The sequence below is a fragment of the Balearica regulorum genome, chromosome 2 (assembly GCF_011004875.1).
Source record: "Balearica regulorum gibbericeps isolate bBalReg1 chromosome 2, bBalReg1.pri, whole genome shotgun sequence".
Lineage (NCBI taxonomy): Eukaryota > Metazoa > Chordata > Aves > Gruiformes > Gruidae > Balearica > Balearica regulorum.
The window spans coordinates 71,002,912-71,030,150 of record NC_046185.1 but is presented as its reverse complement, the minus strand read 5'-3'; the positions used below and the strand labels follow the sequence as shown (position 1 = coordinate 71,030,150).

Below are 27,239 nucleotides of genomic sequence, written 5' to 3'. Positions count from 1 at the left end.
GGTTAGGCTTTTCTTGTTGGGGAGTAATAGCCATAACACTGTCTCCTCAGAATTAATTTCTTGAGTCCCCCAGTTCTAACACTACACCAGAAAAACTGTTACACTCTACTTGCGGCTGAGAGTTCATATGATCTGTAAGCAGTTGTGGAAAACTTGCACAGGAGAGGCTACTTGTCTACAGAAAATCAACACAACTGGTGCAGAAACTGATGTAGGACAAAGGTGCTGATAACTTCAAAGGGCAAACAGGACAATATCTGCAATGCTACTGCAAGTGACATTATGCTGAAAAGATGTTATAGAGATCAACAGCTCGAGGCATCTCCAGCCTCTTAGTCTGATGTATTTCCAGAACTGTAAATCTGCACATGCCCAGAAATTTCTTTCTGTTCTGATAAGCAAATGAAGACAAATGAAGTCTTCAAAGACTACCCACTATTTAGTACAATTTATACTTCAAACTGTACTTCATTGATTGTCCCATCACCTTTCAGGCTCACAAAAGAGCTGCATCTTTCTGACTGTTGAAAAGCATGATACAAATGACTACATTGCAGATGCTAAGCTTTTCTTCAAGTCCTCTCCTTTGGATCCTTAAAACTGGCTTTGGCATCAGCAGAACAGTTCTTCAATACTGACTATACATTCATATCCATGGTAACCAGGAACCTCTTTTGGGGCCCAATTTAAAAAAAAAAAAAAAAAGGTAGTTCTGAAACAATCTAAAGATTTACTGTTTGAAAACTTGTGTAAGCTGCACGCTGCCATGCTATCAGTATCTTCAAATACTCATCCCAGAATATTAATTACTAGAAAATTCTTAGCAAAACTGGATCAGAGAAAAGTTGCATTCTTTCCCCAGGAATAGAAGGTAGCAGCACATCTGCCCGATAAAAACATTTTAAGAATGTGACTGAGACATCTTAAATGTCTGAGGGGAAAATGGTCTTAAAAAACAACTGTCAGCTGCTTTGGTTAGTCTGCACTATTAATTGCTGCTAGAAGGTACCTAGGTCCCTAATTTAAACCTCAGCAGGAATCCCCCACCATCTGAGCTGCAACAGATTGTTAGCTGGCCATGAAGAATGTAGCTATTAGGATTCTGCCCAGGCACAGGCTACCGGCAAGGACTTCAAAACAAACCCCTTGATTATTAACCCATAAAACAAATATACCTGTATGTACAACCATGTATAAAGATGAAGAAGAATGACCTTAAAAGGTGTTAATGTTTATTACTCTGAAGACTATGTCTTTAATAGCATACCTTAGAAAAGTTCTTGCCTGCATTAAATGTGGCGTAACGAGCAAAAAGTCATCAATGAGACGTATTAGGACTCTGTAATCAAGAAGAAACTGATGTTAGATCTTTTGATATGTAATCCTTTCAAATTTTTGTCACACTCTTCAGAGCAACAACGTGCCCGTTTTAATTCACAAGAAGGTAGAGGCCAATATGATCTCCAAATCGAGTCTCATGAAGAAATTCTCAGTTCTGCTTCTTTCCTAAAAATAAATGAAAAAAAAATAAATAAGAAAGCAAAGGGGCTGGCTACATGAAACATGATAGGAATTTACAGCACACAAGCTACTCCACAGTAGCTTCTTGGATGCAGGGGTTTACACTTTTCCAAGGGAGAATTTGCAGTATCTTAATACACAACACAAGGAAAGGAAGTGTAATACCAGATACACACGCAGATATTAGACTCCTGATGTGCCCTAATTCTTTATCTTTTTTTACCGTGTAATAACTTGCTTGTGAAGCTATAAGTTGAATGTAGAACAGACTACAGTCTACCACTGTAAAGGCTGGAATTTTCTATTTCAACAGAATTCAGGCCCCAAGCATGCCCATATTTTTCTGATAAATCCTGCCTAGTCGATCATAGAGAGGAAGCTCTGGAGATGATCTTGCCCCATATCCTTTTCAAAGCAGGAGTACTGCCATCACTATGATCAGATCAGCTGTATCTTTGCCTAGCCAAGTCAACAGGCAGGTTATTTTTTTGATTAAAAGGCCAAATGAAGCTATCAAAATCATTCAGCAGACACCAAAGTAACATTCTAAAATCTGCTCTCTATAAATTATAAACAGCTGCTATATAATAAAGTGCATTCTTCTGAACCAGTTTCATAATTTCGTATGTATAAACAAAATCCTTTGAAAGCAAGAGATGGCTGTTTACACTCATATCATCACAGCACCCTAATACCTGTGAGAATTCTACTACTTGTATAGGGAAATGTTTAGAATTCTGAGACTTTCCCTTACCTCGTGAGCCTCCCAAGAAGACACCAGACAGATGCACTTATCTGGAATACTCCTACACACTTCTTAGTTGTTGTTTTTCTTTCTTAGGACAGAATTCACAGCAATGGAGGGAGATGTGTGAACACAGAGAAGCTTCACAGGGCTCACCAATATCTAGCTCTTGCCTAAAGACCCTAATCTGGGATTCAGCTGGGGATCAGTTTATATGGAGGTAAAAGGGACCCTAAAGTTTTTATGGCTAATAAAGCAGCAGAGGTTTTACCAGGCTAGCTTTCTGTCAAGCTCCTTAGAAGCAAGCACGAGCAGAGCATAAACACTTAGAAGACGTACCAAGAGCCACAGAGGGCTTCAAACAAGAACCAACATGCCTTGTAAAAGATCTGCAATAAAGCTGTGACCTTGATAAAATGTTAAGATTTACAGATGGTGGATTGGAAAGCCCCCAGGCAGAAGCCTGGAGTTTCAGAAAGCCTGTAACAAACATCCCATCTCGTTTGAGGACAAAGACCACAAATTTTGTGGTAATGAGTGTGAGAGAACCATAAACTTCTTACATGTAAAAGAAGAGCTTGTCAGACTCTTTACAGCATCCCTAAATACTGTGCTCTTTGTAAGAACACATCTGCCATCCACAGATCTGGGACAGCTCCTTTTCAGCACTTTTCTTCCCAGACTTTATGACAAACAGGGAAATTCCCTCACAAAACCACCACAGTAACACTGAAGCTGCAGAGATCTTTGCGTGCACCACGCTTCCTAAAGGAAAGCTGGAAATCCTTGAAATGCAAAATTAAACTTCAGAGAAAATGTCACACATATACTATATATAATATATATACTATGTATATACTAAACCCACATGTACTATGTATTATGCATTACTATAACAGAGCACAGAAGAAAGCATTCCTACCCATCCTGCTGTACTCCACAGAGCAATTTATTTTCCATGTCTCCATAGCATAAGCTGCAAAGTAAGGTTGACAAAATGGAGCCCTGTGGAATTCCACAGCACTGTAAGTAGTACCTAGTAAAGAATAAAAGAGGAAAAAAAAAATCAAAACATGCAACAAGAAGATCCCAATAGTCATTAAACATTCACTTTTTTTTTTTTCTCCCAAGTATAACATAGATTTCAATAAGAAATATGCTACATGCTTCCTACCTAGCCTTACTTAAATTTGTTTGTTCTTTCTTCTGGGAATCTACATATGGCTCCAGAAGTTTTAAGTTAAACAGTGAAGTAAAACACTAATACACACACTTCTTTGTTATTCAGAAACTCCAGTAGACAACTGTCATTTAAAGAAAGAAATTTTGTAACTGATCTCAAACCACAATTCCTCCTTCAGTTGCAGTCACCCTTCGTTTAAGCTTTGTAATTCTTTATGTTACATCTCACATAGCTTCAACACAAGTGTTCTTGTACAAGAAACAAAGTGCACTGGTCAAATCTTTCAAACTATAATTTGTTTTAAATTATTATCCAAACAGCTCCTAGCAGGTACCCACTAAAAATCCATAGGTTGAAGCTCATACTGTACATCTACATCAGGAATTAAATTCAGGTGGATTTTGAGACACTTTCAATTTTTATAAGAAAACAAGCAGAGAAGAAACAGCAGACATCCACAACAAATATAAATGGTCATCGCTATCAAATCTTGCTAAGTTTTCTGGAAAAAAACCCACCCTCTTTCAGCAGCACAAGTCAGAGTAAAAATGTTTAACTATGAAGTAATTTAAATCAAGGTGTTTACTCTTCATTTATACTTGCATAGCATGATCTGGCTAAGGAAAATATTTTCTTGGGGGTTTGTTTTTGGGTTTTGTTTTGTTTTTCCACAAATAAATATCACTTTAATTTTAGGGAAATTTCTGAAGGCTTAGCCCAATAGAGCATGTGATCTGGTTTTATATATCCCAGCTATACTGTAAATCACATTTATTTCCTCATTTAACTGCTCAGACATGAAGCTATCTTACTTCTAATTAGGAAAAACCACTACATCTTATGCAGTGCTAACCCCTATTATTTGTAATTATACTCAACACCCCCCCGCCTTGAAAAGCTCACTGAAGTTGCCAGTTGTTATTTTGCAAGAGTAGATCTTGATTTGTTTCTCATGGCTTCAAAGAATTCATATAGACATAGCTGGAGGAGGTTCATTAATACTTTCCCTACCTTGTTACTTGTATAAAGCCAGTAAGAGCACACATAGCAATAGTAATGTATCACATCTAGATATGCTGCTGAAGACAGAGTTGTGGATTTTTCTATGTTGGTAGCAACGGAATGAGTATGCCTCACAAAAGCCAATGGAATTATTTTCACAACGCGCCTTTGAAGTAGTAAGATATTATGTTATAATGTCCATTTTACCATTACTACATGAATGGCTTAGTGAAACTGAAGAGAATGAAATTATGCAACTGGACACCAGAGCCACATTCTAGCAGTGATCTTACCTATGTTTTCAGTCCTCTGCAAATTTTTCCAGCAGTAATTTTACATTTTTCCAGACTTTTGATAGATATATCAAATGGTATGAAAAGATTCCCTTTAAGTCCCTAGCTCAACAATCAGCATTTTTCTCAAAACATCAAGTGAATGTTTGACCATCAGTTAAAGGGTGTATTAATTTACTGAATTTACTTGCAGTTTTGGGGTTTGGCTTTTTTTTTTTTTTTTTTTTGAACAAATGAGAACGAGCTAATTAAAAAGGGCAAATTCATTCCAGGACAAAAAGTATTTTTTCAGCCAAGCTGTTACTGAATTTAAGTAAGTGCAAAGTTGCCTTTGTCAGGGTGTACTTTCTTTAAAAACACTAAACTTTTATTAAACATACTGATGTCAGTTAGTCCTTATTAATAGCATGCCACATCAGCATTCTTATGATCCTGCCAAAGGGAGTGTAAGCATCAATGCTAGAAAAACCTATAAACATTCTTCTATTTACCTCCTTTAAAGCTTTTCTCCCTCTCCCTCAATTCTGTGAGATTAAGTATTCTGAAATAAAGGCATTTTTTTCAAGACTAAGAAGCTATTCATTCTAATATATTGCACTCTGAATTTACAAATAAAGATCATAGAAGTACTTGCTTTCTAGACATGGTACACACATTTGCCACCTAAAGGCAAAATGTAAATACCAGATCAGCATTTCTAGCAACACAAGAAGAAATCTGCATTACTACCCTCTATAACATCTGATTCTTAGTTTTGCAGTTGCAAGTAATTTTAACTCCTATTGTTATTGCTTTTTGTTTTCATTGCAACTTGCCAAACAGCGAGGTCATGCAGAAAAGGTTTAATTTTGCACTACAGGGAAATGACTAACAAGGCTTTTGCATGATTACTTGGATGTTACCTTGCTTTTGTTCACCACTATGGATTCCAACATTTTAAAGTATTTTTCTTTTGAACTACATTTGCAGTTTTAAATGAAAAGGTTATATATTTTAGAATAATGCATTCTGTGTATAGTTAACATCATCCAGGTGGGAAAGAGCAATTTTATTCAAATACAAATTTGATTCCAAACTCTTCATGCTTTCATGGAACTTAAACTGATAAACAGATTTCAAATTAACATGAAATAAAAATCTTTGAAAGACAACTGTCAAAAATCCCCTAAGCCATTTAAAAGTATCCTGCTTAACAGCAAAAAATAATCAACCAAAAAAACCCAAACACATTATATGAAGAAAAACTAACTTCTTTTTTACCTGCTTCCAATCTCCAGGATGTTGTTATGTATCATTTGAAGAAAAAAAGTAAACAGGCTGGAGCTTGTCTCATTAAAAGTTAAGCTCTAGAAATGGGACAAAACAAAACAGGATTTGTAACTTAGAGATGTACCAAAACTAAAAATACAGTATAAACTTACAGGATACAAAGAAACCTTTATGAAAAGTTAAGACTTTAGTAGTTCAAACCCCTAAGGTAAGAAACAAAACTTGTAACACCAAGATCTGAATATACATGCTAAAAAGCTGCTCACATCCAACACCTGAAAGATGTAGTTCTTTTTGCTTTTGCCTTAGGAGAAAAGCAGTTTTGAATGGCATTACATGGGAAAAACAGTCAAATATAACATCTAAAAACGCTTTTTAAAGTGCTGGTGTATTATATTGCATTATTACAATGTATGAGACCTAACTCTTTTGGCCACTTTCTATCCTGCAGGACAACTTCTATAACTGCCATATTCTTTATGATTCCCCAAGTATAGACAGACTCACTTGCCAGTTCTGCTGCAAAACCCATTCTTTGCCACGTATTACCACAAATTCCATGCATGACTGTTCACCAAATATTTACAAAGCTTTTTGCGTTTAAAATTGTGTAATAACAAAATTAATTTAGATCAGTTTAAATCCCTTTAACAATGACTTCATGAGAACCAATGCAAAACTATTTCCTATTAGCATATATTAGACATCAGACAAACACATCCAGCTTTAGATAGAGCCATGAGAGATCACGGTTAGTTGTAGTGAAAAGGTAACACGGTGCACCAGTAGTACAGATACCCAGACTGACATGATACTTCTCAGAACACTTTTTTTTTTTTTTTTTGAAGTAATGACACACATAAATTGTTTTCAAATGCAAAATCTTTTGAAAATAGAATGCTGCTGTTCATGCAATACCTAGCACACTTATCTGAATCAGATATCCACCGGAAAAAAAGAACAAAACAAAAATCTACATACACATCATCATAGATCCAGCTAGTTTTCATTTTCATCCATGAACTCATTAGGCTCTTCGCACTTTGCAGGATCCTGGAATTGTGCACCACCCACATTGTATATTCTACTCCTTTGTCCATAGATATACAAGATCATTTTACTTGTACATTAGAAGCATAAACTACCCTATGTCAAAATTTTCCACTGGCAATTTCAATTAGAGAGGAAGTAGCCTGTGAGAAAATACCTGTCTGGGCAGCTGATGCACAAGAATCTTGTAGGTTCTAATCATGGAACACCATGATACCAAGCAACAAAATGTATTAAAAAAGTGATTGAGCATATAATCTATTTCTATGTCTTTCTCTGTCATGCTCCTTGCACAGCAGCAAGTCTTGAGAACAAACATTTGGAATTAGTACAGTTCTCTGCTGCACCAAAATTATAACAACAGAAGGATGCTTGCTTCTTCTAACAAAGTGTCAGTTGGAGTAAATTTAAAATACATATCACTTTTAAGCATAATTTAATTCACTGAAAGTGAGAAATCTCTTTAAACAAACAAACAAAAAAATACAAGAGCTGATCTTGTTTTGTGCTGCATTTTAACTCTTCTAAACAAGACTTCACTCTTGTCAACCTTGGCAGGTAATCATTAAAACAAGCTTTTTTTTTCCCCCCCTAAAAAAAGTCATTTTTCTATTCTGTTCAGTTTGCTATTCAAGATGCCACATTTATTTCTTTAGCAACTTAGCTTAGAATACGTTTTGCTCATTCTTACTTCTGTACGTTTTGGAAATAGCAAGTGTTAAAGACCTTCTCTACTAGATAGTTAATTTCTCACTTGAGTACAGTTGCAACAAAAAATGGAATTAGGAAAGGAAAAAGAAAACACTGGTTAAAATGAAAGTTTGAGACAACAATGAGAAAATCTGGGAAAAGTCTAGAAGGATATTTTGTCAGATTTCTTGCCTCGTGCACTCCTTCCACTGAACACTGAGAGCCTGTTATAATCATCAAAGAAGAGATGACAAAAATGTTTCTGCAGAAGGTGCCGGGTAACAAGAAGAGAGGTGGTGTCACCACATAATATGCATATTCAATTAAAAAATCTCAATCTTCCTCCAATTCTTCTGTGGCTTTCTTTTTCAGTTGAAAAGAAGCCTCCCAATATTTACCTGTTCAACTATTATTGCATTTTGCAATGAAGCATTCTCCTGAAGCTGGGACACAAATTGCTTCATATCTGGCATAAAATCCTTGAAAGTAGAAACCTGTATATTGAGTGCAAAGAAATAAATAACAAAAGCAATAGAAAATTCAGTACCAGACTCTTATTCAGTGAAGGTCAAAGGGCCAGCTTTATTGCATTATTTTAATCCAACAATTCTGCTATTGTAAAAATGAAGTATCTCCCTCACATATCTCTATTTCCACAATACATTGATCTTTATTCTTACTAATGCTGAGTAAAGAGTAAAAGGAAGCTTTGCTACCTCTGGAAAATATTCAACACTACTAAAAAAGGGTTTATGAAGTAATTTCCTTATTCAAATTATGAGTAAAAAAAAAAGCTATGAACAAAAAAAAAATTTCCTTTGACTGAAATATATCTACAGCAGCAAACAGAAGAAATCAGCAAGTCATACGTGTCTCCTATAGAATCTCCTGGCTTTTCCACTTGTGGTAATCATAATCACAGCATAGCGCCGTATGCAATAGACAGTTCTTTTCTCAGGGTTTAAGATCCGTGAAATCACTTCCACAAGTTTATTGTGAGGAATGGTATCATAAGCCCTGGACACATCAGCCTGAAACAGAAGAAATATCTGCCATTATGTATTCATCAGTATTACTGTAAACACTGTGGCAGTATGAGAAAAGAATTGTTGTAGTATGTGTGAACAAGGCTGAAGGATAAATCACATCAGAGTGAAATTACTGCATCATTCAGTCCAAACTTACGACAAAACAAAAACTCATTGCTTATCTGCAAAAACCCTTCCTCACTCATCAATGAGTCTTCCCTTACAAGGGATAACCAAACCATCAATTTTAACACAATTCTTGTTACTAACAGAAGATACTATATGCAACCTTAAATCTAACACTGAACCTTCAATCATTTAACTAAAGTTTATTGCTGATACTTTAATATGTTTAAATATTTTAAGAAACCTCCCTCTCCATATGATCATGGAGGTGGCATCTTAGGCTTCAGAAAGCAGCAAACCCAGATGTTTTACCTTTCCTAAACCTCATACTGCAATTTTAACTCTGCTTTTACTTGTCATAGTCAAAATTCAAAACCTGAAGAAGCAACAATCTTAGGAAAACTATGTAAATTACATTATTCTTTGGTTTGAAAGATAACGAGACAATCACTGACAATAAATTCAGGGCAGGATGACAGCTGAGATATGAGAGAGCACAGGAGAGGAACCCTAGTACAACATATACAAAACTGTGTAAGTTACATACATCTTTGTAAGTTGCCCCAATTCAAAGCTATGAATTGAGCTCAAACACAAAAGGTTGCCTGCTAGACATAACTGGAAAACAGAAGTTTTAAGAAGAAACTCCTTCAAATAGTGGGATATGACAAACACTCATTTTTTTTCAAGTGGGAAAAGAAACTTATTGGAGAGACACTAGAGTTCAAGTGTTGACTTTCAACAGAAACTAATGATACTGAGATAGAAGCGACCTATTTAAAAAAAAAAAAAAAACAAATAAAGGAAGTGCTACTGCAGGGACACCCTCCCCCTCAAAAAACCAACCAGAGTCTCTGTTGGGTATGCACAAAAGTTTATTTTGAAAAAGAAATAATTATGCACTCAGATCACAGTATCTGTACAAGCTGACTTTGAAAAGTCAGTTTGAATATGTAATTAAAAAGACATACCTTAACATAGTAGAAATGAGGAATTTCACCATCTGATTCAAGAACCTTTGTAACAAACTTCTTCCATGTCTTGTAGATATCATCTTTCCCAAACACTGACGAGCCGATAAAACTGGTGTTTATGGTCCGTTCATAATTTAACACACTAAATAGATTTTTTAGTTGAGTGTTGTAGTGATGCATCTACAGAGAGACCAAAGACAACCACCTTGAAGTATGCTGAAACATACTAAATTCTCTGCAATACACAGATTTCACGTTTAGATGAAATGTAAGATTAATTTTGTGTATTTACTATATTAGTCAACTGCAGTTTTCAGAAAGCCTGAATACAGCTACTGTCTCAGAGGTTTTTGGGGTTTTTGGTACATTTAAATCCTATGGTATGGAAAATGTTGGGTTTTTTCCTATACTTGACTCTCGGAAATCAAGGTGTAATAGTTAAGGACATAAATAGATGGACTCCAGCAAATACAACTGCCACCAATTAGAAGGTAACTTCTTAAATATCATTCATTCTCTCTGCTGGAGATTATCACTGCAAGAAGAACAGCAAAAAGAACATGTGCCCTGAGACTTCAGGCTAACTCCACCTGCACCATCAGTTCAGCCTCTGGAGGTATTTTATGCAAGTACATTAGCAAAGATTTAACTCTCAGCTATGGGAACAGTAAAATACACCAGAGTTGTGCAGGTTGATTAGCTCTGTAAACACCTTAAGGAAAAAACAATATTGACAGACCTGGTAAAAGAATGTTGAAAGGGCAAGCCATACTATTGAAGAAAATAAACAAACTCCACACATAGCATACTTATGAATCAGTTTAGAACTTCAGAGAAATCCTCCAAAAAGTATATACACAGAACATAAAAGGTTCTTATTCTCAATGGTAGTATTGTGATCATGACATGGATACACTGAAACTGCTAATTATGAAAGCATTGCAATTGCTTTCATATTGCAATTAATTGCAATTGCAATTAATGCACACATTTACGTACGCACTGAAGAAAATCAATTACAGGTTTCAGTGAAAAGCTGGCAAACAAGCACACCAAAAACATTTAGTGTACTACTGCCACTGCCTTGAAAACAACTTGATTCAACTTCACTGTTTTACGTAAGGTATTATGTTCGTTCATTGGCTGATCTTGCAAAATATTTTTGACCAGTTTATAATACAAAGAAAAATTAAGATGCTCTCCTGAATTATTGCAGTGGTATCTTTTCTGTTATAGGCCAAGTTTCTAAGGAAAAAAAGTCAAAAGGGTAGAGACATAGATCAAAGGTAAACAGAAGCAGCAAGATCAAAGCAATCATCAGTAGAAAAGTTCCTCCTTTCCTTCTTAATGAGCCTATCCCAGGATGGTTGTTTTTTCACAAAAAACACACCTTCGCCTTTTCACAAAGCTGATGGCCATATGGGTGTTAGCAGGTGAGTCAATAAAAGAAAATTGAGACTGATTTGAAACCCAGTTTGAACTAGACCTGAGGGACTTGGAGATGCAGAATTCACAGTAGCTCATTTTCACGTTACAAGGAATTCCCTCGAGCCTCTTAATTCCCCAGAACAGGTCTAATCCACAGTGTTGTTAACATTTTTGCAAAACCTAAAGATCTGCTAGAATCTCTGAAGAATGCAATAAAAGACTATAAACTCTCAGACAAATCAGATCTTTTAGAACCCTGCTGCCTCCCAGTGCTTTGAGCTTCCCATTAAAAATAAAAAATAAAAAAATTGGTTTAAACGAAAAAAGGAAGAAGGATGTAAAGCAAATACATAAAACCTTTGAAACAAAACAAAATCCACAGTGATTTGAGGATAAATTCACAGAACTGGACTCATTCCACCATGTGTTTTGCAGCAATGTTTGAGAGTTGCCCAAGAATCAGAAGTTGGTTTGCTGGATATTTGGGAGATTATCTCCAGTAGTTCATCTGGATATATTCCAGTGTTGAGCTACAGAAGCTGGCCAAGACTACCCCTACAATTCTAAACTGGTTTCCAAATTCCAAAACTTGGAGTATTGTCAGACAGAAAGAACTGGAAGATTGTCTCCCTTCTACAATTTAAATGCTAGGAGGAAAGTAGAGAGCAGAGACAAGTTGGATATCGTACAAGATGAAAAACTGGAAAAGAGTGCAGGACAAAATGCCATGTTTGCCAAACAAACCAAGTAACCATGTAAGTTTGGGGGGAAAAAAAAGAATTAAAAAAAAGAGAAGAAAAAAAAAAGATGAAATCACTTCCATTAGGTTGGAAGCCCTGAATTCATAAATAAGATGATCATTTTACACTAGACACTTCTCTCAGCCAGCTATCTGAGAAGAGAGGTAATACTATCACCACCTTTCATGGATTTATGAAAGTTATTATCTATGCTTTGTGATTACCTTAGACAGATGGTTCTGTCTAACAGCTGAAGACCTTCGTGTCTTCGGGTTTTTGTCAAAACTCTCCAACAAGTCTATTGCTTGGACTTTTCAGCAGATGTAGATATTCCCTCTCACCTCCAGGGCAGCCAGGTTAGCTCAAACCACTTGCCCAGCTATCACGGTTGACTTCGAACCTTCATCTTCTTCAGTATATCCATGACATTCTTTATGCCAGATCTGCTACAGGACCAACAGCACCTTTAAAGTACTGCAGCTATTTCCAAGTTAACTGTGTGCATACTCTCAAATCTGACAGTCTGATTGTCACAGAAATGACTGTGAAGAAACAACACTTCAGAACAGTTTTTAGTTGATGCTCTGTAAATTTGGTCTGGGACCACATATTGAACAGTAAGTACTAAGAAGCCATTGACCTCTCACCCATTTGAGGAACATTTAACCTTGTGCACTAAACAGGACTCAGCCTCAAGGAAAAACAATTAATGCAGTCATGCAAGATAGTGAAACTGGGTTCCCACTATGTTTTGTGGTTAACTGGCCTGGTAAATAGATTATTCTGTGCACTGTGTGTTCTGTCTCTGTTCCCACACTGCAGTAATTTCCAGTTTCCTTCCTATCAGCCTACTATGCTTGATCCAGCTTCCTCGCCCTTCTTAGACCTTCTTCTGTCACACACTCAATTCATCACTCTTCATCCCCCTGGGCTGACTGGGCACCACAGCCAACTAGCCGATCAATGTGCACAATCAGAATTCAGGTAAATCCCAACAGGTTGGACTCATCTGCCCCTCACCCTCTGGTGTGCCAAACAAATACGACATGTTAGTTCAGAATACTGAGTATCTTTGAGATTTCCATCCTTCTACTCCCATAGATGGCCAATGCCTACCACAACCAGACACAGTTAGCAAGCCTGAGGGAAAGGAATGGAAAGAGAAAAGAAGAGAAAGAAAACATGATTACCTGACAGGCCATGCCAGAAGTATGTGATTCTGAAATTGGAGGCTAATGGTAATTAAGCAATGGGAAAAGAGAAGCTAAGTTGCAACAGGCAGACCCACTCAGTCATTCTGATTTGAATGTTCCAGTTGAGCACGTTAAAAGTAGTTTTACAGAACATAAAAATGCCACCTCACTTGCTTTATTAGCTGCCTACATCAAACCCACATAAAACAATAAAGAAAATAAAAACCTTCTTTTCTCTGCTTTCCCTGCTGAATGCTCGTGCCTCAACAACACCGCTCACTTTTACTATGGGTCTTAAACCATTCGCTTTGGGAATGAACCGGAGCTTTGATGCCATAGGAGCATATTTTTTTTGACGGACAGCTTCAATCTCCTCTGAAGATAAAGCACGTAGATGTACTTTGGCAAAATGGTTTCTAAAATAGAAACACATGTTTAGTGTAAGCAATAGGAAAGACAGTAAGTTAAAACATTTAATCTCTTTATGATAACTGACGCCAAATATTTTACTAAGAAGATAATTACAAATACTAACCACTGCAGAAAGTGACATGGAAATCTGAATTTCAGAACAATTTCATGGTATCTTAATGACAATGTAATACAATAATAAGGAAGTACACATCTGCTTGATGCAAATTACAATAATAATAAAAAAATCTTAATTAACACAAATGAAAATTTAAGCACAGATTAGCCCACTACATTTGAACATTATGAAGTATTTTTTTATGCAAGGCGACAGGAAGTTGGATATTACTCATGGTTTCAGAAGAATACATATACAACAAAAGGGCATTTAGATCTCCAGTAACACGATTCAAAAGAACCTATCTGCTGAGCAGGCATCAGCTCAAGTGAACAGCAGAGAATAATGAAGAACTGAAGGCTCCTAAGTCACAGATTCTGAGCTCTCTAAGTCTGTCTTACCAGGAAATGTGTTTTCCCCTCAGATACCTCCATCAGGACTTAGTGTTCAGTGTGGCTTAGTCCAAATCAATACTTTCCCATGCAATGAGGCAGGAAAAAGGACACGGTGCAAAAGCCTTTGCTTTTACTTAAGATTATATTGTTAAAGTGGCCTACTTGCAATGCAAAAGACCCGGATCACTCTCCTGCACTGCTTCAGAAGGGCAGAATGTGCCATTCCAAAAAGCCCTACAGCCTAGTGGTTAGGATACTCCCCGGGGAAGTAAAGCGAGATGATTTAAATCCCTTCAGAAGAGGGGATGCAAATCTAAATTTGCATGCAGATTTTTCTCATCCCACACCAACCAACAGGCTGGTTTAGCAAAAGAAGGCCATATTATCACGTGGTCTGTACCCTTGAGATTCTGCACAGGAAGATCTACTCATACAGACAGCCCTTCAGGATTGGGATTTACCCCCTAATGACAACACAGTGCAAAAGCAAGCTCATGAGTAGAATCCAGGTCCACTTGGTCCAGCCTGTTTCACACATCCTCTTCCTCCCAAAGGAGGATGCAAAAGAACTGAAAAGGCATCAGTGGCTACACTTGGCTGTGAACACCTTCCGGCAAGCCAGATCAGAGCAATTGCCATGAGCAGCTCCAGCTGAAGAGGAGTAAGGACCAGGACAGCCACAGAAAACCCATTAAGGCAACAACTGAGGCCACCAGATACTCTTCCTCCAAGGAAGGTGGGAGCAACTCAACAGCCTCTGGCACCAATTTCACCGAAAACACTGCCTGGGTAAGAGGGAATGGTGCCTGGAGAGGCGTGAAATGGCCAAGGAAGCACAGGAAGCCCTGAACAGCTGTTTCACCATATCTCTAAACCCAAATTTCTCTCCTCCCATGTGAAGTGGACAGCTTGCCACCTGTACAAACGCAGGAAGCTGGATTAGTAGAACTCACATTGCACAGCACACTCAAAAAAGCAGAGTACTGAAAGCCCTAGCCTTGTGAGTGAAGCTGAAGTGCAGCTGCTGGGGTCAGACCAGAAGTCCGCGTAGCTACGTATCCTGCAGCGAACAGCAAACACGCTGTCCTTAGAGCATGCCCTTGGGAAACATGCAGCAGTACTTCCTCAGGGCGCTTCCCCAACTTCCAGTAATCTGCAGTTCAGGGACTTCCCGAGCCAAAGGTGAGAAGGGGCTTCCTGCACGGTGGGGAAATATGTGGTGAGGAAATCAGAAGAAATGTGATCAGCCCAGATTAGGGTCTTTTGAGTTCAGAGCACCTTGTCCTTACACATTGGGTTTTTCTGGGAAACTGTGAATATATATATATATATATATATATACACACCCCCAAACATATTTGTTTTCTTTCAATCACATACCCCACTAAAACCAGCATTATATCTAATACGTAAAAGTTAGTATTTGATGACACTGTAAGCCAAAAAGTAGCCTTTGAAGTACATTAAAACTACATAAACCACTAATTGCAACCCTAAGGCTGTTAGGTCAAAGACAAGACAAACGGAACATATGGGATTGAATTACATTCTACTACTACTATTTAAATTGCATTTTCTGTGCTACAGCTGCAAACAAGATCAAGGCCCTATTAAGTACAAACAGATAAGCAGAAGAGCTGCACTGGAGATATACCAATGTTGAAATCAGGGAGCGGCAGGGCAGGAGGGGAAGGGGGGGAAATTCACACATTTAACATTGTAGACCAACAGACCACTGTGAAAGCAAAAAGTTTACCATATCAAATGGCCATTAAAACAGAAGACATCAAGTATGCTCATTTTGCACCATTCCAAAGCGCTTTCAGACACCAACAATTTATAATGAAAACCCAAAAGATGTGAACTATGGAGATGTGTGCACAATACTGTTCATTAAAATTGCCTTTAGATCTTTCCTATTTTCTCACTCAATTGCTTAAAATTTGATCTTAAATAATGCCCTAACTTACATACATGCATGCATTTTTAAGACAAAAAAAGTAGCATGGAATTCCAGAGCCACACTAAAAAAGAAGCTGCAAAAAAGCTTTTAAATCCCTCAACTTTAAAAAAAAACCCCAAAACCAAAAAACCCACAAAAACCAACCAACCAAAAACTCCCACAATACTACTGTCTGAATTTATGAATAGAGTATTACAGCATTTCAACAGAGATTTGTTTTTTAAAATTAAAGCAGTTGAAGCAAAATGAGTATTTTTAAAATTAACTTTCTCAAGGTTACTTTGGGATTCTGTCACTATGCTTTACTTGTTGTTAAAAGTTGTAAAGAAGTGACTTACCAAAACAAAATCTTCTTCATAATGGATTTTATTATTGCAAAGGTTTCTCTTCTCCTACCAAAGAATTCTAAATTTTAATCAGTTTTCTCTACACAAAATATTTCTGAGTTTACAAGCTGTGCATACTACAATGACAGGTTGGATTTTCTTTTGGGAAATTAAGCAAATAAAAGAAAGATAAATGGGCCATAAATTAAAGTAGAATTACAACTTTACACTACAAAACATGAGATTTCCACATATTCCATTAATGTTTGATTAGTTTTCCAATGTTACCTAATTCCAATGTTCTGTAACTTGCCCCAAATAAACTTTCGGTAGTAGAAAAGCATGTTTTTCTGGAACATGGTCTCGGTGATATAGAAAAATGATCTGAGCAACTCAACAACATAGGTATCCATCAGCCAGTATAGGAATTTAGCCAAAAGCTCTTCACGGAAACAGTGTTCATAGGCAGGAACAAAGTGATCACCTTCAATAAACAATTCAAAGGTAGTTATAGTAAAAATCAACTATTTGTATTAGTAAAGAAACAGAACATACAAGCAAAAAAAACAACACATAACACACTTTTCTTAGCTTGAGGTTAATGGAAAGAAAAAAAGCAAATACAAACAATTGCACAGCTATTGCTCCAAATTTTCACTGGCATTAAATAATGTGGCTGACCCAAGCATAAAGTACAAACATAGAAGCTAATTTGCAGTGACAAATTGACATACAGGATACAAATACATGCCATTAGTAGCCCAAAGACTTACTTTCTTCCCCCAACGCTGGTTGTGCAAGACCTTTAATGCACAATGGCAAGATTATTGTGAAGGGAAAAGTGAAATGGAAATAAGCCTACTACAATATAAAATTTAAAAAAAAACAAAAAACCACAAAAGAATGAAAATACTTAGGTAACAGAATTAAACTGGCCTGACTTGGGGATGAGAGTGATATTCAGATTTCCCAATTACATGAAAATTAATTTCAGGGTTAGGCTTTATTTCAGACATCCTATATAAAACTTGTTGCTGCAGTTAAAAAAAAAAAAAAAAAATCATCCTAAGTCCATCAGCACAAAAATTATGAACTTTACTAGCTACTGTCAAATTTAAGGCCACATAGATTTGTAGTGATGTCTAAATCTGGATAAGTGAGAAGGGAATAAAACCCCATGCTACAATACTGAATTTTTGCCAACTTCCAGTGACACCTTTTCTAATTAAAAAGTAGAATTTAGCAAAATACAACAGGATAATTTGAAGAAATTATACAGAAATATTAGTTTAGCTGCATGATTATGGCACAAATGTGTTAAAACCAGCTTACTTTTGACACAACAGAGCTGAGGCTTAAAACTGAAACTTATAAAATGGAAATAAGTTTCCAGTTCTCTACCCTGTTTGCTTTTTGTGCACTTCAGGGCGGAGACATTTTCACATATTTACAGCACCTAAGAAAAGACTACCACAAAGAGATAAAACAGTGCTCACTTCAACAGAAGTCAGGTAACATTAATGAAAAAACCCAGTGATTGTCAGAAAATTCTCTAACTGAAGAGTTGCAATATGCAGTTGTGATACACAAATTAAATCAGAATGTTGCTAAGTAGCTGTCCTGGAACTAGATAATTTGTTTTCTAAGTTCTTGACAGCAGATGTAAATGATGACTACAATTCAGGGAACTGACAAAAACCCACTACTATTACTTTTAGAGAAAAAAAGAAAGAAAGAAAGAAAACCAAACCACCCACAGTGCAGCAAAGCAATTAAACGTGTGTTTAAACTTCAAGCACAAGGGAGTAGTTTCATGAAAATTAAAATCAAGCTATGTGTTGCTTTTCCTGGAATAAGGCCAGAGAATAAGAGACTATTACATTTTTTTTAAGATAAGATCTTCCAAATGACTATGAACTAAACATATATTTTACAATAAAAAAACCTTTTAAAATATTTAACTCCTCAGCATTTTGAAAAGCATATTTTTGAGCCACAGTTTCTGAATAAAGAATCGATATATTTACCAGAACAAACAGTTTCTTAAGGAAGTCTAACCTCCCCTATTTTTGACATCAGTTCTCAAACATCAGACTTTTTATTTTCCTCCTACATTACAAAGAAGCTTTAGTAATTTCAGAACCTTATCACACCTTTTAAAAATGAATACCATTTTCAGCTCACATTACTGTAGGATCCAAGAACATGACCAGGTAAGAATAAATACTGCAAACATAGCAGTTAAGGAAGTGCAATCCACATTGTATGAATGGAAGCACAGAAAAAATGACAATATGCCTTAGAACCTACAGCAATCAACCACAGAACCACAGCTTCAGCCTAGATTTAAGTCCTAGGAGAGTGTCTGAAGAAAGACTTCAAGGAAGCAAGATTTACCAGTTATCATCTGAAAAGAGGACTAAACACAAGGGACTTGTACAGAATTTGGAGCAATCAGCTGATGCCATCACAACAGTTTTCAGCCAGGGACCACTTGGTCTGGTGACCTCTGCACCACCAACTACCCAGCCTGACGTAGTGCTCAGTAACGGTCTGTTGTTCCCAGAGAAGGGCTCTAGAAAAGCAACTGATGGTGGGCAGCCCTGTATTGCGTGGGTCCCATACTTGTCTTTCTCACAGGGTTGATTTGGAGTGGGGGGAGCCACGCTGTGGGATGAAGGTTCACTCCCATAGCAGAGGAACACAAGCCACTACAGCTGTCTTGATTTGCCTTTAGTTCTTTCTGAAGGCTTACAGTAACCAACAGGCAGACTGCATTTGTTCTTTACGTGCCTACGTCATACTTCAATGGATTTTCAGAACTACTGCAATTTGGAGGGTAGGGGGTAGAAGGGAGTTTTCTTGAATGGCCCAGGTTCTGAATTCATGTTTATGAAACACAAAATTAAACACAAAAAGTGTGAATGAAAACAATAAAAATAAGTTTTGGAAGGAAGACAGGTTTAAGTGTTCTTCCACCATCAATTACAAACACTACTAGGCTTGCTCTCTCAGCTCTGGTTATTACCAATGAACCCAACAACTCTGAATACAGATTCAATATCCTCCCCTTCCCACCTTAAACATGAACACCAGTCATCTGACACCCCCACCACTTAGTTCTTTAATGTAAGAAGTACCTTTGACTAGACGAAGCCACACGCAGTCATTCACTCTCATCTTCCACATCAACTCCTGCAATGAAAGCTTAGCAAACTTCCCCATGGAAATGAATGCTTTCACATTTTTTAAGAACCGGCACTTGTTATGGTTTGAACCCCAAAGCTCAGCGGGGATGACCCGCTCCAGGCACTCCCTCACAAAGATGTACACCTGCCAGTGGCTGCTGTGCTGCTTGAGGAGCTCCCCAAGGGCTGAATCACACACCTCTCCTGGGTTCTGCTCCTCACTCTGCGACTCCTCACGCACAGATTTTGCTAGAGGAGCGTGTAAGTTGTCTGGCACATCAGCGTGACCAGATTCACATCTGCTGCTTGTCACACACTTAGTAGGCTCTTTCCCAAACTGTTCTGCTTGCTCGTGAACCTCTGCTTCCCCAGGCAAAGCTGCCTGACAAGGCAGCTCAGTTTTTCTCACACTGGTTTCAGATATCCAGACAGGGCAATTTTTTTTCAAGAGAACTATGTAAGGGCACTTTCCATGGTTCTTTAACAGTTTCTGAAAGGTATGTCTCATTTGCCAGTAGCGTTTGGGCAACCTCTTCTTTCTCCAGTTGTGATGTGGCAGACTTTGGTTGTGCTTTTGCTCCAACAGATTTTGGCTTAAGAATATAGTTTCTATAAGCCGTCTTCCACCTGCCTGACAGCCCTGCAAGCGATTCAATAAAAACGATTTAGGAAAACATTCTTGGAAACTCCTGCGAGAATACAGAAGCAGCTTCCTGTCAACATACACCGCAGAACGCAAGAGCGTGTTTGGTAACTTCTTTGCCAAATGAGCTAGGGGACTTTCCTGCCTTCTGCATTTTGAAGAAATACCCTCCATGGGTTTGATTTGTACAGAATCCAACTGAGATTTATACATATGCATCTCTACTCCTTTTCTATGGGATTCTGCTTGCGTTTCATTGCTGGACTTTAAAGGTCTGTCACTCTGAACTCCTTGCAGAAAAGAACTTTCACCTGCCACAAACTTCTTCCCATCACCAGATGTGTGAACTAAAGAAGGACCAGACATATCACTGTTACTTCTTTGAGAAATGTGCTTTTTAATGAGACTTACAGAATGTGATGCTACATGCCCAGTTCCATATCTCTTAGAACTACTTTGGTTTACATCAGGAGTGAGATTACAAGACTTTTCCTCTCTCACTTTCTCCTCCACTTTTGCTCTCTTAGATGGAATTTCAAGTTGTTCCCTATGAAGCTTCCTTTTTAAAGATGGTGCCGTCGCTGACAAATACAAACTGGAGCTACTCTGTTTTTCCAGATGTTCTGTAACCATTCTGATCTGTTTGCTTGCTTTAGAAACAGTTTTTGCAGAACACTGGTACCTGGACACTAAGCTTTGTATCTTGTTACTTTTTTTATTTCCCATGCTGGAGACATTAGCTTCAAGTTTTTGTCTGTATTTCCACCAATGTGACTTTGAAAGATACTGTCTATGAAACATAAGCCTTTTTTGCATATAGTCAAGCAAGCTACTACGTTTATGCTTTGAAAACCTTTGTTTAACAAACACTGGGGATGAGTCTACATTATGTGAAATAAGTTCATAAACTGGTTGCCCACAAACTTGGTAACAATTACTAGGGGGAACCAGCATAAAGATTGCACAGTGTTCCAATAAATACATCATCACATCATCCCCTATCCTGCTCAGCAGTGTTTCCCAGAGGCCGCTGATACGAATAGTTTCTGTTGCAGTATTGGGTAGGTAGCTGTATATATTTGAAGACGGCATGATTTGGAAGTGAGAACTGTTTTCATCCAGTAAGGAGTATCCATATGCGAGGACATTCTTCTTCCTTTTTTCACACAGTCTCTGAACTACTCTTGTGATGACTTCACTCTGACTAGATAACTGAAGAAAGAAAGAAAGAAAGAAGAAAATTACCTTTTATCACCGACTCTCCCATAAACCATGATATACGCTTTAAATAAACAGACATGCAAGATACACAGTCCTAGACATAAGCTTTGAAAGGATTTGATCTAAAGCTGTGTTAATGATTCACAAGTGCCATACCCAAAAAGAAAGATTTTCCAGTGCACCACAAGATGCTTACATGCAGCAACGTGGGCCTGCAACTTTAAGCAGATCTTTTTAACGTCTGCTCTTTTGATCCCAATTTTCATGCCCAGGGAACACCCTACACTACTCCCTTCGGCACCCTCAGCAACCTGGACTCCAAGGCTTCCAGGTCACCCTGCCCACAGATACATGCTCACGCAGGCTCTAACCTCCAGGGAACTAACACTGATTTTCTTGAGGCCTCCATTTCCTTTTACATAAAGAAAAGTTCAACTAAACGACTCAGTTCACAGTTCTCAAACCCACTCAACAAACTTGCAAAGTTTGTTTCCTACTGTAGCCGTTTTGCTCACTCAGAAGAGAAAAGCAGCCTTTCCTCCCTGAGAAGTTTCTTCTGCTTAAACACCGACGCGCAAGCGGTTTTCCCCCCTCTTCTCTATCCTCTCAGAGCGGGAAAGTGCCATTTTTCATTCCCAGTTGCTCCCCGGCTACATGTGGTTTGTTCGCTCCTACCTCACAGGGCAAGCAGAGAGCCAGGGAACCTCAGGCATGCAGACCTTTCGTGTTACCGACCACCCACCCGCGGGCACCAAGCCTTTGCTCGCCCACCCCCCAGAAGAGAAGAAGGGAGGGGAGATGGTCTCCCACCGCTCCCCGCTGACTAGGACCCACAGCCGAGAAGGCTGAAGGGGGCAGGCGAGGCCCGGCGGGGAGGCTCGGCCGGCAGCAGCCACGAGGGGCGAAGGGCGGCCGCCCCCCCGCCCGCATGGAGGACAGGAAGCGCCTTGCCAGCCAGGGCGGGCGGCGGCGCAGAGCGCCGTCTCCGCGGCCCCCAAGGGCTGGCAGCGGCTGTTGCCGCTCACGCTAGCCGCCGGGGAAGCCCCGCGCCGCCGGGGAAGCCCCGCACCGCCAGCCGCGGCCCCGGGGGGCGGGGGGCCTCGCCAAGGCCCCCAACAGGGCTCGCTCCTCGGCGAGGGCTGCGCTGCTCCGGCCGCCCCGGGCCCGACGCAGGTGCGAGCGAGCTATCACTCGCGCCCTGCCTCCTACCTGCTGGAAGGTGAAGGGCCGGGGGATGGCGCGGGCCCCGCGGGGGACGCACACTAGGCACTGCCCCACGAAGGTCCGGTAGCAGGGGGCGTCGTCGCCCCGCAGCACCTCGGCCTCCCCGGCGCCGCTCTCCCGCAGCCGCCGGATGAAGGTCTCCAGCGGGGCGGCCTCAGCGTAGCACCCGCGCAGCGCGGCCAGCACTGCCGCGAATGGCTCCGTGCCCGCCATGTTGTGGAGATGGAGCACGCCGCCACCTGGGGCGGCCCTGCGCTCCCCTCCCTCCCGCACCGCTACGTTAAACCCCACACCACCACCAGGCAATAGGGAGCTGCTGCTTTAAAAAAAAAAAAAAAAAAAGTGTTATTAAAAAAAATAAAAATAATACGCCCTCGCAAAATTGCCCCCTGGGTGCTGCGTCCCCGCGCTGCCGGGCCCCAACGTGGCCGCGATGCGGCGGCGGCCGAGGTGAGGCGGGGCGGGGCGGGGCGGGGCGGGAGGCCGCTGTCCAGCTCCGGCGCTCCTTCCCTCCTCCGGCGCCTTTTGGTGAGGCAGCGGGCCCGGGCTGGAGCGTATGTGAGGGAGAGAACTAGCACTGGCTACCGCAAATGTGTGGCCCGGCTTCTGGCCAGACATTTAGGCTTTTATTTTCAGATAGTTTTGTAGTAACTTTTCGGTGGATGATTCATCCTGTGTATTTTCAGGATACTTGGGACTGCGTGAACTACAGTCAAGAAAGGTGTTGAAGAAAGTTTTGAAGGTGTTGAAGTTTTTAAGTGAGTCTTGCTAGTTTATTAAGCTAGATTTCCTCTGGAAGAAACCAGGAAGATTCCCTTCCAAGGAACCCCTTTTAGGATCAGCACTCCACAGAGAATCTGTCTGAAATAAGAGCAACTGTAGAAGAGTTTATGGTGGAGATGAACAGAGGCAACTCTAAAAATAACCAACTGGCTGGTCCTGGGTTTCTTATCAAACCCATGAATGAAGAAGCCAAATTGCTTATGGTAGTGTGTAACCTCCTACTCAAAACTTTTTTTTTGGTATCTGAAGTCTTCATGGTAGCAAACTTGATGACAGACTGTAAAAGGGATTGCAATGGAGTTCTGGGGAACTATAGGTCTCTAAGCCTGCTGTTTATTTCAGGAAAAGTAGTAGAAAAACCAGAAGATAGGATTAGTAGATGCTGGGAGAAATACAAGTTGCTTACTCAACATTGCTTCTGTAAAAGGGAGTCCTGCCTTAGAAAACTCTTTGAGTTCTACAAAGGGTTGGGAAGACATGGAAATTATGGTGATCTGGTTGATCTATTCTACTTGAATTGCCAAAAACCTTCTCAAGGAAATGTTATCAATAAAAATAAAACTAAAATGGAAGGTGCTGGTACAGATATATTATTGTTAAAAGATAAGAGATAGAGGTAGGGACAAATGGTCAGTTCTTTCAACTGAGAAAGATCCCCACAAGAGTTACACATTAGTCTGCACTGTGTAACTTTCTTGAATGACCCAGAAGTACTCTAAATAAGCAGTAAGTGACGAGATTTTCTGATGGGATGAAGTTATTCAAGACAGCAAGGACACAAGCAGACTAGAAAATTGCAGAAGAACTTTACAAGACTGAGTGATGGAGCAATTACATGCCAGATGAAATTTAATGCTGATAAATCAAGTATGGCACAGAGATGAAACACATTCCCAGCTCCATATATACAAAATTATGAGTTCTGAGCTGATTAGTACCACTCAGGAGTGAGACACTGAGATTACACGAAACAAATAGGCATTGTGCTCAGCAGCAGTCAAAAAAGCAAATCACATTAGGAATGATTGGGAAGGAATAAAGGGGACATCATTATGCCATTGCATAAATTCATGGTTTGCCTACACCTTGAGTGCAGTTCTGGTCTCTGCATCTCAAAAAATGATGCACTAGAATTAGAAAATGTTGAGAAGGACAATCAAATGTATGGGACAGTCCTGTATGAGCAATGACATGGTAGGCTGGAACTGGAAAAGGGATAACTTGGTGGAGAAGGACAAATGCTGCATACCATGATCCATCTCCTGAAGCAGTTGGATATGTGTCCTGGGGTCTGGCATGGCTAGCTCACTCAAAACATGCTGCAAAGGCATGGATCGCCAAGTTCCTCTCCAAATCCAACTCTCATGCTCCAGCTGCTCTGTCCTGCTGATCTCTCACACATAGTCACAGCAAAAGGCTCCGGGGCTCTGACTACCAATACATATCTGTTGGTAAGGCTGCATTCCTGGCCCAGGGGCTGTAGGTGTTAAAGATTAAGAACAGAGAAGGGTGGCATGCCACATGGCATAAATTCAACAAACCCAGGACCTTTAAGTGAAGGTCCAGGCAAGGTGGAGTCAGCACTCTACCAGGGATGTTGGTGAGGTGACTGTCTTCTAGCTAGGCTTCCTAGTTGGATTGCTGTGAGTGTCCTGCAAGAACATGACAGAGTTCTCTTCTTCCCAAAGGTTAGAGAGTACCTCATCTTTGTGAGGAATCATCCAACAGCTCCCAGCATGGAGAAGGGTTTTGGGTTTTTTTCGTTGTGTCACTAGGTGAAGGGAGACATTAGATAGTCCTGTCCCTGGTAGTGGTGGTGCCATGCAACAAGTAATTCTTGCCAATGGCAGGGACAGAGGTGTAGAAGTTGTGGGCCTGCTGAGAAAGGGCAATGTGGACCTTCCCTTCCTCATGTGAAGCCTTTACAGACTGGGGAATGAGTTCAGCATCCCACTGCTTATTGAGGACTGGCCTGCTTCCCTTCTAAAACAATGAATCTCCTCCAGGGAGCAAATCAGCTCCTGACATCGTAATGATTGAGGAGTCATCTCCTTGGCACCTTATGGCCTTCAAGTTGAGGCATTCCTACATCACTCCCAATTCAGCATTGCCTGCTTACCAGACTCCTTTACCCCTTGACACAGATGATAGGCACCAGATGGCACTCCCAAAGGAGGGAGAGTGATAACAGCAGAAGGCATCACGGAACCTCAGCAATTCTGTACCCGAAATATTGCACTGCCACTACACACAGAAGGGCAGGGGATTCGGAGATGGGGCTGGATTCATCAGCAGCTGTACCTAGGGGAGAATAAGGTTGATGTCCTCGGTCTGAACTCTGGTGGATCTATTTTGCATGTATTTCTCCCCTCCTCCCATTGCTCCAAAGGTGATGACACCCTCAAGGTAGAATCCAATGGTGATGTCTAATGCAGCTAGGCATGTGGCAAACACAAGGTTCACCATTTCCTGTTTGGAATGTGTCCAAGGAAGAAAGAGAGAGGAGAAGGAAAAGAAAAGGGTTAAATAATCTTGAAAATGACAACCCAACCTCTGAGAGCCACAATGGAGTCCTCCTCAGCAGCCAGTAGGTTGACACTGGAGAAAGCAAGGGTATGAGAGTGGGAACAACCATCTGTGACATCTTGATGCTTAGGGTCTCCTTGAAGAGGTGGACATTGGTCTATGCCTTTCTATCAGTGGGTCTTCCATAGGAGGTACAGCCCCAGGACCAGTGTAAGCAATTGGATTGTGGTGGTAGTGAAGGACATGCCCACAGCTGAGAACATGCTGGTTGCAGGTGAGGTTGCAACTACTTGGTCCTACCTCTGGCAGTGGCAGATCCATGTTCTCAAAGCTGTTTGACATGCTCATCGCAGATGGTTGGGTTTTGGATGTTACTGCAGGCTGAATTTCTGAAGAGGTCTCTCGACCCTTCCTTTCTACCAACTGTTAGTAAGTTCCTCAGTAAGTCCCTACCTGTGCCTCTTGCTGATGCCTTCTTGGTGGCAATGACCACAGCAATGGTGGAGAAGGAGAGAAGGGCTGCGGTGGCCAGGTAAAGGGGGTCTCTTTCCTCCTGTTTCTTTTCACAGGTACTACATGGTTTTCTGTGTGTCTACCATTGGGCTGGGGAGAGAATTCAGGAGGGAGTAGGGGAATGAAGTGACATGGAAAAGGAGTAAAATTATTTTTTAGGAGGATGAATAAGGAAAAGAATAGAGTCACAGAGTCATAGAATAGTGAAGGCTGGAAGAGATCTATGTTGGTGTCTAGTCCAGCTCCCTGCTGAAAGCAGGGTCACTCCAGTATATCCACGTCATCCTTGTACTGGGAACCCAGATCTGGACAAATAATGAAGTCACAGTTCTCCTCAACAAAATTTATCCTTCAAGGCAGACTTAATCTTATCCACATCCTGCTTTATAACCAGCTTCTGTGAAAGGGAGTTACCCTGGGAATGGATGATGATAGTGCAGTGATAAAAATAAAATGGCATTTTTACAATCCAACAGTGAAGAGAAAGGAAATAAGATGCTATGTTTCGATCTAGCTTCAGTAATGGCTATTTAAAGACGCAAGCTTACTGCAAATGTGTCTCTCTCTTTAAAGCTCCCTTTGAAAATTCTGAAAGGAAACTGTTACAAGAAGCGTCATGAGAAGAAGAAAGGTGTCTTTCAAAAACCTGAAGCTGTGTTCAAGCAGAAAAGTAAAAAACTAATACA

The 27,239-nt window shown here is 40.0% G+C and overlaps 1 protein-coding gene across 1 annotated transcript in view; it reads right to left on the bottom strand.

Annotated features, from left to right (window-relative positions):
- Window positions 1-23,237, bottom strand: part of TERT (telomerase reverse transcriptase) — a 33,224-nt gene extending 9,987 nt beyond the window's left edge. Inside the window, exons 1-10 of the mRNA XM_075747111.1 lie at window positions 22,717-23,237; window positions 19,596-21,498; window positions 16,744-16,939; window positions 13,469-13,658; window positions 9,879-10,061; window positions 8,623-8,784; window positions 8,152-8,247; window positions 6,005-6,090; window positions 3,189-3,302; window positions 1,268-1,339 (exon numbers count right to left, since the gene is read on the bottom strand). Coding sequence (XP_075603226.1) covers window positions 1,268-1,339; window positions 3,189-3,302; window positions 6,005-6,090; window positions 8,152-8,247; window positions 8,623-8,784; window positions 9,879-10,061; window positions 13,469-13,658; window positions 16,744-16,939; window positions 19,596-21,498; window positions 22,717-22,944 — 3,230 coding nt within the window. The 5' untranslated portion in view covers window positions 22,945-23,237. The remainder of the gene's footprint in view (window positions 1-1,267; window positions 1,340-3,188; window positions 3,303-6,004; window positions 6,091-8,151; window positions 8,248-8,622; window positions 8,785-9,878; window positions 10,062-13,468; window positions 13,659-16,743; window positions 16,940-19,595; window positions 21,499-22,716) is intronic.
- Window positions 23,238-27,239: the final 4,002 nt, after the last annotated feature.